The sequence below is a fragment of the Sorex araneus genome, chromosome 4 (genome assembly GCF_027595985.1).
Source record: "Sorex araneus isolate mSorAra2 chromosome 4, mSorAra2.pri, whole genome shotgun sequence".
NCBI lineage: Eukaryota > Metazoa > Chordata > Mammalia > Eulipotyphla > Soricidae > Sorex > Sorex araneus.
Window position 1 is genome coordinate 43,376,149 of NC_073305.1, and position 13,278 is coordinate 43,389,426.

General features: G+C 47.2%; 1 protein-coding gene across 1 annotated transcript; it reads left to right on the plus strand.

Annotated features, from left to right (window-relative positions):
- The first annotated feature begins 210 nt into the window (after positions 1-210).
- LOC101549920 (C-C chemokine receptor type 2) lies at positions 211-1,320 on the plus strand. Its single transcript, XM_004614594.2, has one exon. It carries the CDS (start codon positions 211-213, stop codon positions 1,318-1,320), a length of 1,110 nt encoding a protein of 369 aa, XP_004614651.1.
- The last annotated feature ends 11,958 nt before the right edge of the window (positions 1,321-13,278 follow it).

Here is a 13,278-nt window from a genome sequence, read left to right on the forward strand (position 1 = left end):
CTGGAGAATCTGTCTCTCTGGGAAGACAGAGGGTGCAGGAAAGTGCTCAGAAAGCTGATGACTGCCTTCACCCCTAGGAGCGAAGGGAAGCAATGTCTCGGCATGCTTGCTCTTAATGAGGGAGAGCTTACGTACAGCACTTTGAGATGGGGGTGGCAGCCCCGACATTCCATGTCATCTTCTTATTCTCTGTTGACAGGGCAGAGGGAGATGGCAGTCGACCTTTTCCCTCAACTCGCCCCCACGTCATATCATTCTCTGTTCACCACTGCCAATGATGGGGAGGAGGAAGGACCCACCACCAATTTTGACTACGATGAGAGTGAGCCCTGCCGGAAAGCCGACGTGAAACAAATCGCAGCCAGGCTCCTGCCTCCCCTTTACTCACTGGTGTTCATCTTCGGATTCCTGGGCAACCTGCTGGTGGTCCTCACCCTGATCAACTGCAAGAAGCTGAAGAGCATGAGCGACATCTACCTGCTCAACCTGGCCATCTCTGACCTGCTCTTCCTCATCACCCTCCCCTTTTGGGCGCACTATGCGGCAGACGAGTGGGTCTTGGGGGACGCCATGTGTAAACTCTTCACAGGGATGTATCACATTGGCTATTTCGGGGGCATCTTCTTCATCATCCTCCTGACCATCGACAGGTACCTGGCCATTGTCCACGCCGTATTTGCTTTAAGGGCCAGGACGGTCACTTTTGGTGTGGTGACGAGTGTGGTCACCTGGGTGGTGTCGGTGCTTGCCTCACTCCCAGGGATCATCTTTACCAAATCCCACGAGGAAGATTCTCAGGTCTTCTGTGGTCCTCATTTTCCAGCCGGGTGGAGGAATTTTCATACAGTCATGAGGAACATTCTGGGCCTGGTACTTCCGCTACTGGTGATGACCATCTGCTACTCAGGCATCCTCAAAACCCTACTTCGGAGCCGGAATGAGAAGAAGAGGCACAAGGCCGTGAGGCTCATCTTCGCCATCATGATCATGTACTTCCTTTTCTGGACTCCCTATAACATTGTCTTGCTCCTGAGCACCTTCCAGGAATTCTTCGAGCTGAGTAACTGTAGCAGCACCAGTCAGCTGGACCAGGCCATGCAGGTGACAGAGACCCTGGGGATGACACATTGCTGCATCAACCCCATCATCTACGCCTTTGTCGGGGAGAAGTTCAGAAGGTATCTCTCAGGATTCTTCCGCAAGCACATCGCCAAACACCTCTGCAAACAGTGCCCTATTTTCTATGGGGACACAGCAGAACGAGCAAGTTCCACGCACACACCATCCACCGGAGATCAGGAAATCTCGGCTGGCCTCTAAATGAGCAGTGCACATTCAGTGTGCTTGTTCTTTGAAAGGGTGATTTAAAGTTTGAACCATCTAGAGATGATAAGCTTTGAGGACTTGTGGAAGAACAGCAACCTGTACTGTGTGCCTCTCAGTGCCCCAGACCCTCAGGGCTGTGTGTTCCCAGACAGACCTATGTCCCTCCTTGTACAGTCACTGTGTGCTCAGGAAATACTCTGCAGAGACTTGGACCCTAAACTGATGTTTTTCTCAATTCCTGGAAAATGCCACATTACCTTGTGTCTGTTTTCTTGTTTCCAGACTTCCCCAGCTCTTCCCTCTCTCACTGACAGTGTTGATGCTTCTAATGCAGAACCTGGACATGGGAAAGAGAGGCCTGGGGTGGAGGTAGGCGAAGCTAGGGAATGTGAAGAAGGACAAGCTCTAGAAGGAAGTTCTGAGCCCACTGAGCATATGAAGATGAATGTCAGGGGCTCTGCTCTTTCAGTGAGAAAATGATGCTGTCCTAGCCCATTTTCCAGCTGGATTTAATGCTGAAAACTTCACCAGGACACAAAGGAGGGGACTGTTATCATTCGGGGGAGGTTTAGTTGGGCCTTCTGCATGAGGGCATGACATGTGTCTACTTTATCATGACCTGTCTCTCACACTGATACATCCTACATTGGAAGTCTATTCATTATCTCATCATTCCTGCTTTTCTTAGATCACATTTGCCTGCATAAATGTTCGCAAAATTTTTGTTTACAACACACGTGGATTTTATACTGAGATTAAACAATATATAAGCCTATGTTTGTTTTTTCTGCAGAAAGGAGAAAGTTGGAGATAGTGATTATGAGATAAGGGTGAAGACTCATGAGTGCCTCTGTCAGGAAGGGCTGGAACCAGAAGGAAGTGTGAGGTGTTTCCAGAATCTGCACTGTTTGTGGCAAGGCCAGGAAGGATACTCAGAACCTCATACGCACCTTTACAGGTGACTGCTCGTTGCCTTGCGTGTGGCCTTTTCATTGCCTTCCCACCACCCTTGTCCCACTTTATCGCCAACTCTTAGCCTTTACCATGAGTCCTTATCCCTCAGGGAAGATGGGTATGGAGAAGTGATCAAGACCTGCCTTGATAACCGGACATTGGCTTGAGGAATTTGAGGCATAAATGACTCTAGATAGGTTGTGGGGGGAATGTTTTCCAAAGTACTTTCCACCCCTCTCCTTTGTTCATCAAGCAAACATTTCATATATTTCTTTGTAATTTAAAGTGAAAATTAAAATATATAGCTGAAAGTTGCAACTTGCAAATGTGGCAAAGTATCAGTTTAGGGGTTAACTATAATTCCCAGCCTGAATAAAAACTTCATTGCCATATTTTACCACAAAATTGTCTCAGATTTTAATTTTTTTTTGCTGTTGCCAAAAACAATTTTTTGGGGGAAATGGAATGTAATCATTCAGTGAAGCATTTAGGGGGCACTGGACTTTAGGGGCCACACCTGGCTATTCTTGAGAGCTACTTGCAGCTCTGTGCTCAGGAGTCACACCAGGTAATAATCAGAGGGACTCAAGGGCCCAGAAATTGAACCCAGGCCCACACTCATACAAAACATGTGCTCGGTCTTTTGGGTGGCCCCTATTTGAAATGCTTTTTTAAGGTTTTAAACCAATTTTTGGAATAAAAAAACAAAGTGTGTCGAATACGCAGTGAAAGAGGACAGTCTAAGAGACAATTCTGATGCTGAGCAAAGAGATTTGAAGCGTGTGCGAGGTTTGGGAGGTTGTGGATTCAACAGAAGGAGTTGTTGATGGGGTACTGTAGGACAGTGCTCTAGGGATGCTGACAGGACATATTTGGATCACAATATATTCTGCACAACTGTCATCCTGATACTGTCTGTTCTCTCTAGCATACTGCCAAAAATATCATTCTCTTCTCTCTTTTTTCTTTCTCTTTCTTCTCTATTTTTTTTTTTTGCTTTACTTCCTTGTATCCTTGTGAGGTTGTTGATTTAATCACAACAGTGCCTAGGTACTTGGCAGATGTCCCTATTAATGTTCCAACTGTCCTTCTTGGGACCATGAGAACTCTTAAGTCAAGTTGACTCAATGGCCCTTGAACAAAGATTGATGACCTGGAAGGGATGCAGTTGGAGATATTCCCTTCAGGAAGTGAAAAATTGCTTCTCTGAGACACATTAAGAGTTAAGGAAGCGGAAAAAAAACACGTCTAGAACCTGGTAATGAGGAGCTAGACATTCCTAGGCTCTGCTTTCTTGCATCACGGCTGGAAAATGTGTGTTGTGGGGTGCAGGGTGGGGAGTGCTTCATTTTCATGCATTTGTATTAGTTCTTATAAATCATCGAATGGAATGTAAGTGTTGGGTGAAATATAAATGTTGATTTTTTAAAAAGAGACCACAAAGTGGAAAATGAGTCAATGCTCTAACCATAGGAGTTTTTAAAACCCTGCATGTGGGGTCAGAGATAGGGCAGGGGTTAAGGTGCTTACCTTGCACATAGTCAACCCATGTTCAGTCCCTGACACCACATATAGTCGCCCGAGTCCTACCAGGAGTGACCTGAGCACAGAGCCAGAAGTAAGCCCTGAGCACAGCTGTATGTGACCCTAAAACCAAAAGCAAACGCCTTTATGATGAGGCTGGAGTGATAGTATGACAGGTACGTACAATGCAAGTTGGCCTTGCATGTGGCCAACCTGGGTTGGATTCCCAGCATCCCATATGGTACCTGGAGCACTGCTAGGAGTAATTTCTGAGTGCAAAGCCAGGAGTAACCTTGGTGCATGGTCAAGTGAGACCCAAAAAGCAAAAAAAAAAAAAAAAAGCCTTTATGATTAGCAGCTCCCCATTGCCCCGTCTCCCCCAACTCTTATCGATCATTCCGTCTCTGAAGTGGATTCTTTCACACGCCCATGTGTGGGTGTGGGATACTTACGTGACTGTGTGTTTGTCCATCTGTGGCTGGCTGATTTCATTGTCCTCACCACTCATGTATTGTCATAGACAGAAGAGTTTTCTTCTTGTTTTGTAAATGAATAATAAGGGCCTAGAATGTAACTCAGTGGTAGAGCACATGTTTATATGCATGAAACTCTGAGTTTGATGCCTCACATGGGGAAAAATGATAATAATAATAAATCAAATTTAATAAACCCTTCCTTATATGTATATCACAAAATCATGAAATCCATGTTAATCATTGATTTCTTGAGCAGGCTCAATAACCTCTCCATTCGTCCTTTCCCTGAGATCTTAGAAGTCTCTCTCGGCTCGGGCCCTCTAAAGATGTCGCACTGGAGGCTCTTTCAGGGTAAGGGGGATGAAATCCAGCTTGTTACTGGATTTAGCATGTAAATACACCATGGGAAGCTTGCAAGGCTGTCCCATGTGGGCAGGAAACTCTCAGAAGCTTGCCAGTTTCTCCCAGAGGGAGAAGTAGGCTACAAGATATCGCTTCTGGGAGCTTGCTTTTAAGTCTCTGGGTGCTGACCGTTGATGGAATTACACACACCTGGGTTCCTCTGCCAGTACCTTCATGCATGAGGCCTGTCCAAACGTGTGGAGAGGGGCCTCGAGCATGGCTGTAGCTAGGTTCCAGTGGTCTTCAGCCACCGGGAGCTCTGTTCGGGGTGGGGAGGGAAGCTGGAGCCCATCCCCTCTGAGGGGCCCCAGGGAAGACAGCCAGGCGTGCGGGCAAGAGACTCTGCCTTTATATGTGTAGAGGGCATTTTTGGTTTCACGAACACATCTAGCTGTGCTCGGGGCTTACTCCTGACTCTTTATTCAGAGATAATTTCTGAAGGAGCTTGGAGGACCATATTCAAGGTGCTGGCTGGGATCAAACCCAGGTTGGCCTCATGCATGTCCACTTATCTGTATACATAGGAGACCAGTCAAGAAGAACATGGACATGGCACTTTACAACATTGTGTCTGCAAATTGCAGTCCTGTATCATTCTTAACACATCACTGTGACTGCTCATACCATGAATAAAAACCCCTGCCTGCTTTATTGTTACACAGTGATGTGGAACTTCGTCTTACTATCCATGAGTCGTCACTCCTTCCCATGTGATCACACACCTGTGCTCCCCATGAAGCTGGCAGTGTGCATTGCAGTTGGGGATGCCCTCCCTCCACCCTCCCTATCCACAGGTAGCTGGGCAATATATTGGAAAGAGACCTTGCCTTCTTCCAAGGGGAGGATTTTGGGTGGAGGGTTGAACTGAGCACTGGATTCCCCCACCCCAGCCATCCAGCCACTTCTACGTCAGGAGCCTTCCTTCACCTCTACTCAGCAGATGTCCCAGTGGTCAAGTGGAAGGCCGCAGAGTGGGACCGCACCCACATGCCTTGTTTTCTGCTTTAAACCACTGAATCGAGGTTGGAGGAGGAGGTGCTACAAAGCAGATAAGCTAATGAATTTCCATGGTGTGCGGTAACTTTGTCAGTAAAATTTATTCTAATGGAAGGATTCTGCCACGTGTCTCACTGGATTGGTGCAGTTAGGCTGAGAGCCACACACAGAATGTGTCTGTGTTCATGCCTGTGCCTTCAGACCTCCAAGTTCAAGGTAAGGGAGGAAGGGGAAGGAATGGAGTGTCAGAGCCCAGGGTTAAAGGTACATGAGACACACTGGGAGCTCAGAGGAGTGACTGACCATATCAGAGTCCCACAGCACAGCACAGCTACAGGAGGATTTTTATTTTTAAAAAAATGCATCTGAATGGTGCCCCTATTTCTAGAAGTGAAAGCATCTAGCCTCTATTACTCCCTGGAGCACACCTGCATAGGCCGTTTGAGCTGATGTCAGGAAGGATAATGTTCTAAGGGGGCATCTCTGAAGACCTTTGGTGTGATCGGGGTCTGCACATAAACTCTCCTACCCCCTTCTGGATTAATAATGCTCAAAGCTGGGCACATTTTAGGGGGGTTGGTGGGACTTTTTTTCTGGTTAGAGTTAGTTTTCTAGTTGAGGGTTATTTTTCCTTTTCTTTTTGCTCTTCTTCACTTTTAGTTTAGGGTGTTTTTTTTTTTGAGGTTTGGTGGGGTTTGGTTGCTTTTATTTTTGTTGTGTTTTTGAGAAGCCTACAGCCTCCTGGGAGTTAAACTGGAGAGATCCCATCTTTTCTGCTTTGCCTTTGCTCATTATTAAAATTTCCCTATCAAACTTAAGAGATCCTGTGAAAATTATCTCACAGGAAGGACACTGGAGGTCGGCAAGGAGACGCCGAGTGTACGAGCAGAGGCGTCTGGACTGGGAGCTCAGCAGTGTGAGGCAGCCCTAAACCCAGGGGAGGGACTGGCTCAGGCTTTTTGTTTGTGTTTTGTTTGTGGGCCACACCTGGAAGCTCTCAGGGCTTACTCCTGGCTCTGTGCTCAGGGACTACTCCTGGTGGGCTTCCAGGACCATATGGGCTGCCAGGGATCAAACCCAGGTCAGCCACTTGCAAGGCAAGTGCCCCACCTGCTGTACTCTCGTGGGCCCTCCTCAGGCATTTCTTTAGAACATCAGTTGTCATTCAGCACTATGAATGCTATCTTGGGGAGGTGGGGGTGGGTAGAGAGATAGAGAGAGAGACAGAGACAGAGATTAAGTAACCAAAGATGTGTGGCCTGAGAAGCCCCCTATAAGTGCTATAAGATGGACCCTTGTGGCACTCCACAGCTCTGCCTACTCAGCTTCCCAGACAGCTGCCTAACTGAGGGCATTAGCTCTGCTTTTGGGTCACACTCTCCTTTGGAAATCTTCCTTCAATAATAGTCTAGAGTGTGGCAGTCACTGACTCAATGGGACCTTGGACTTAACTGGATTCTGGAAAGTTCTACCTGCAGGAGGATGTGCTCTGTTCTCCATGCCTCACTCAGTCTGACCTCCAGGGCCCTTGAGCAATGAATGATGGGACAGACTCAGGGGACTACTGTGCCTCCTCCTCTCTGGCACGAGTGGTGTTGAGGAAGGGAGGGCTTAAGAAAACCAGCAGAAGCCTTTTACTTAACTCCTCCTGCCTCTGTCCTCTGTCTACTCTTGTGGGACAGTGGGCACACTTAGACATACCACATCTGGCAGCGTCATCCAAGAGCCCTTGGGTGACCGGTGCCCCAGTGTCTCTGCCAAGACCTGAAGGATCTCTCACCAGCCACACGTCCTGCTGCCTGCATTCTCAGGGACTGGGTCACCATTCCCATGGGAGAAGGAGGGAATTGAGGCACAGCCAGCAGCCCTGGAGCCCAGGGGTCTGGAGACCAGCCTGCCTGTGTCACCCTGGCCCCTGCCTGTGCCCCTGTGCCCTATCCTCCCTCCTCTCTCGTGTCTCACCACAGCTTGCTGGTGGCCTGAGAGACCTCCCTCAGAAGTGCTGACTTTGCTGTGAGCCCCTGTCCCCCAGGACTAACTCAGATCTCCTTCCATTGACTTCGTGCTTTTTTTTAATTTATTTTTTATTATTGAATCACCATGAGGACTGTGACAAAGCTTTCAGGTATAAGTCCCAGACACGCAATGATCAAACACCCATCCCTTCACCAGTGCACATGTTCCACCATCAAGAACCCCAGTATACCTTCCATCCCACCCCATCCCTGCCTGTGTGGCTGTTGATTTTCAGTTTACTCTCTCTTTACTTTGATTACATTCAATGTTTCAACAGAAAACTAACTATTGTTATTTGGAATTTTCCCCAAACAGTCAGACATGCCCAGACGGCATCATCAGATAATGTTTTCTATTGCTTATATTGAAGAGTAGATGAGGTCGTGTGGCTGCAATTGTGGCCACATGGTTTTATATTTCTGGTATTTTAGTAATTAAGTCCAGGGGAATTTCTGCCAGAAGCCGCTGGGTTATGGAATTGGTTTGTGTGCCTCTGGGATCATGGCCGTTCAGGAGCGGAGGAGCCATTCGTGGGCAGCCGCTCAGGATCTCAACTGGGCTGGAAGCAGTGCCGGTACTGCCCCCCATCCCAAAATTTCCCAAGCACCCCATTACTGCAAGCTCTTACCTCTGTGCAATGGCTCTAAAAGATGGCAGTTGCTGTGCCCCTCCAGCCAACAGCTTTCATTGACTTTGACAAAAGGACTAGGTAGCCCCCATGTGCCTCTTCCTATCAGTCCCACCCTTTTTTAAAAAAATTTATTGATTCACCATGAGATATAGTTACAAGCTTTCATGTCTGAGTTACAATCACACAATGATTGAGCACCCATCCCTCCACCAGTGCACATTCCCCACCACCAATATCCCCAGTATATCTCCACCTTTCCCACCCTCCCCCTGCCTCCATGGCAGACAATATTCCCCATACAGATACTGAGAGGTTATAATATTTGGTCCTACTTTCAGCCACACATCTCCCATCCTGACTGGTTCCTCATTTTCTAAGTGATCCCTTCTCTATTCCAGCTGTCCTCTCCCCACCCACTCATGAGACAGGCTTCCAACTATGGAGCAATCTTCCTGACCCTTCTATCTACTGTAATTGGGTGTTGGTCTTGTGTTATGTTATTTTATACTCCACAAATGGTGCAGTCCTTCTATATATGCCCTCTCTTTCTGACTCATTTCACATAGCATGATACTCTCCATGTCTATCCACTTATAGGCAAATTTCATGACTTCATATCTCCTAACAGCTGCAGTATTTCTCAATCTTACTCTCTTGTACAAATATTTCCTGATTTATATTTTTGGGTTGAAAATTCCTTTCGCAGGATTAAAGGGGTGCTCATCTTTGTAAACCCTCAAGGAGGCAACAGTGCCTTTGTTTAAGGGAGTATTTAGCGCACAACCTTTGGCCAAAAGCTGCCCTTTGCAGGCAATAGGAAAAGCCCCACTGAGTATCCTGTTATGGTCAGAGCCACATGTGCAGTCTGCATGACCAACAGTCATAGAAAGCCTGTCATATACGGTGACCTAAGTGGGCATGAGCCCCAGATTGGGACAATGGTGAGAACAAAGTGCCTCAGATGCATCGAGCGGACTTCCGAGCTGAGTGAGGACCCCTCGTCTCTCACTGAGGTGGATGCTGACACGTGTGTGCCATCTAAGCAAGGAAGAATAGGGAATTCAATATAAAGAATTTACAAGATGAACTTCTGTTTTGTTTGTTTGGGGGCCACAACCAGCAGATCTCAAGGCTTTTTTTTAAATTTTATTGAATCACTCTGAGATAGTTACAAGCTTTCATGTTTGGGTTATAGCACACAATGATCAAACACCCATCCCCCCACCAGTGCACATTCCCCACCACTAATATCCCCAGTATACCCCCCTTTCCCACCCTCCCCCTGCCTCCATGGCAGACAATATTCCCCATACTCTCTCTCTCTACTTTTGGGCATTATGGCTTGCAATACAGACACTGAGAGGTCATCATGTTTGGGCCATTATCTACTTTTGGCATGCATCTCCCATCCTGAATGATTCCTCCAGCCATCATTTTCTTAGTGATCCCTTCTCTATTCCATCTGCCTTCTCCCCTCCACTCATGAAGCAGTCTTCCAGCTATGGGGCAATCCTCCTGGCCCTTGTATCTACTGTCCTTGGGTGTCAGCCTCATGTGATGTTATTCTATACTCTAAAAATGAGTGCAGTCCTATGTCTGTCCCTCTCTCTGACTCATTTCACTTAGCATGATACTCTCCATGTCTATCCATTTATAAGCAAATTTCATGACTTCATCTCTCCTAACAGCTGCATAGTATTCCACTGTGTGGATGTACCAAAGTTTCTTTAACCAGTCATCTGTTCTAGAGCACTTGGGTTGTTTCCAGAAGATCTCAAGGTTTACTGGTGGTTCTAAGACCAGGGATCAATCCTGGAGGCTCAAGGGACCCTATGGAGTGCAGGGAATCTAATTCAGGCTGGCCATATGCAAGACAAACACCCTGCTCCCTATAGTATCACTTCAGTTCAAAATGAACATTTAAAAAAAATTTTGGAGAAGAGAGCATAAACACTGCTTTATTGTTGAAGTCAGTTCCGTGTTCACTGGTAACATGCCGAGTTAAACACTCAGAGGCTTCGAGACAAGTACACCTACCTACATATGATCACTCACCATGCGGGGCTCTGAGTCCTGGGTGGACTTGGAGGAAACACAGCTTGATGGCTGACAGCCTCTAGAGGGTAGTGTGGAACTGTGGAGCCAGACCTGCCCACTCTGTGCTTCCACTTCCTTCTCTGTCAAGGGAGGTGCCAGCCCTGCAGGTCCCAGGGCCAGCTCCCGCCATCCAGACTAAATGGACTCCAGGGTCACGCCTGGAATGTCCACAGCAGAGGGGTGTGTTCCCAGGTGAAGCCCGTAAGTTCAACAGGGTGCCCGTGCCCCCTTGAGGCACCTCGGTGTCTGTCTGCAGGGGTCCGTCCCAAGGAAGCAGGAGGAAGTGAGGGCCCAGGGCACTTCTTCAGCACTGAATCAATGAAACCACAATAATAAGACACTGACGTGGTTTCACAGTTCTGTTTCTTCTCCCTCCTCCCTCCCTACCAGTTGACTAAGCCTTGACTCCCTTTGTATGGCTGACCAACTTACCAGGAAAAATGATCTTTCGATGGCTTTGACAATCTAGACCCCAGGCCTGTCCTGGAGGGGGTCTCGTGCCACAGCTCTGTTGGGAGACGGGTTAGCTTTAAGCCAGTTCCTTTTTCTGGAGTCATTTCACACCCAAGTTCAATGTTGTTTCGTTTCTCTTACTATAACCCCCACCCTCCCAAGCCCTCACCCCCAGGTCCTAAAATCAGAGCATCAGCAGCAGATCAGATGGAAACTTCTTTGAAAGGACACAGATGTGAGTGCCAGCAGCTGGAGGCTTGCCGCCCAGCTGCTCAGAGGAAACAAATGTGACACCAGTGGATTAGTGACCCTAGTGAAAACATATGTAACCCTAATGCCCTGACTCAAGCTCAAACACTGAAAACACGGAACAAATATTTTCATTTTCAAATCAAGTGTCTTTTTCAGAAAAACCAAGCATAAGTGTGTAGAATTAGGAAAAAACAGAAAGTCAGTATGTGGGGGGTGAGGGGATGGGGAGGGGCAGGAGAGACTGAGGGAGGGAAGGGAAAGTGTATCTCATAATCTCAAGAAAACCCTCCCCAACACAGCATGGGCTTCAACCCGGAACTTTTCCCAACACACTTATTTTTGTTTGTTGCTTAATAAAGAGGCTATGCCAGCAGTGTTCCAAGGCTGGGGAGTCACTCCCAATGAATGGAGACCTGGTGGTACCAGCCTGATGGTAGAGGTGTTTGGGCCTAGAAATATTGGGGGAGCCAATAGGGTCATGACTGGTGGTACTTGGGGTACCACAGGGTGCCAAGAATCACACTCAGGGCCTCTCCCACTCTTCCACAGGAGCCATATCCCAGCCCTCCTAGCGTACTATAGTGAGTTGGTTTTGTACACAAACCAACCCTCTCCCCATTCCTCTGCCCCAGCCAAAAATGACATTAAAGATATTTCAGCTTTGAACTGTCATTCTTATTCAGGAATGGCAGGATTCTTGAGGGTGTTTACATACACACACAGACACACAAACACACACACAAACACACACAGAGTGAGTAGCTACTATCCTTTCCTTTGTCTTCCTGTCTCCTGCTTTAGAATGGGTATTGGAAAGGGCTCCACACAGTCCTATCAGTTGGTCTTCACAATAGCTGTGTCGACTAGATTGGTGTTATGGGGAGCAGGGACGCCCGTTTCACAGACACGAAACTAAGGTCTGAGCATACCAGTCATTCTCTCAAACTCAAGTTACATGGTGAAGTTGGGCTGCACCAGCATCAGGATGACAGAGTCAGGGCTGTATCATTGCTTCCTGAGCTGTGGTACAAGACGATGTTTCCCTCGTGCTTCTCCGCTCTTACAATCACAAGTTACCCAGCTCTGTTGTAACACAGTGCAGTGCCCTGTAGGGGTAGTTCATGTTTGCTGAGCTATTTCTGTATTTTCTGGCTTTCCCCAGGCCAGCTGTCATTTCCTCCCAATTGTTAAGCACCCAGTTTTCCCTTCACTCTTTAATCCTCTCTCGTTAGCTGGTAAGGTAACTCTAGGCAAGGACCCCTGAAAACCAATGATTCCCTTAGGATTATTTAGAATTTCATGAAATAAACTCTAAGTATGAATAACTAAGAGTTTGATGTTTCTGGGTTGCATGTTATGTACTCAATTCTGACTCATGCAATTCTCCCAACAAACTCCAGAACTGTATTCAACCCATTCCATTAATCAGAAAGCCATCTCAGGCAGTTGTCTCCACATTTTGGGGCTCTCCCTCACCTGTCTGTAGATCACTAGTCACCCTCCCTAGTCAAGAGTAGAGGAAACAGAAACCCCCACATGTACTCTCGTGGCTCCTCACTGGGTCTCTGTTGTTAACCATTGAGGTTTTTAAATAAGTAAAAAGCACCCAGAAAACTCAGGCAGACCTTTTGTAGAAGAGCATCACATAATCCTACCCTCAGCCATTTCCTTCTGTCACTTGTTGCTTATTTCATATTGAAAATATCTCGGTGTTCCAGTCAGACTATACCCTAGCAGTAAACAGTTTGCTAGTACAGAAAGCAGCAAAATGGAATAGTTAGGTGACCCTTTGCTATAAGGTGCCCCCAAATGACGCCTGATACAGAGGAAGATGGAGAAAGAGTTGGGCATACAGGTGAGCAGAGATCTAAAACCCTTCCAACCAGCAGTTGCAGTGCGCGGAGAATTGTACAGGATTGCTGGGGGTGGGCAAGAGGAATAGGAGGAGAGGAGAAAGGGAGAGCAGAGGGTTAATCTAATGTCCCTCTCCCAATTAAAAGTGAGTTTAAGGTCACTTCCACTGGGAACAAATGGAAAATCAGAACTTGCCACCTCATCCGTGTTAGCCTCATCATTGAGAAACCCTGTGGTCGCAGTGTCTGTCGGTAGAACATTTTACTAGAGAGATGGCATTTGAACTCTACTGCATTT

What these genes read in the sequence shown, in the direction of transcription:
- LOC101549920 (XM_004614594.2), top strand. Translation starts at nt 211, where the DNA reads ATGGCAGTCGACCTTTTCCCTCAACTCGCCCCCACGTCATATCATTCT.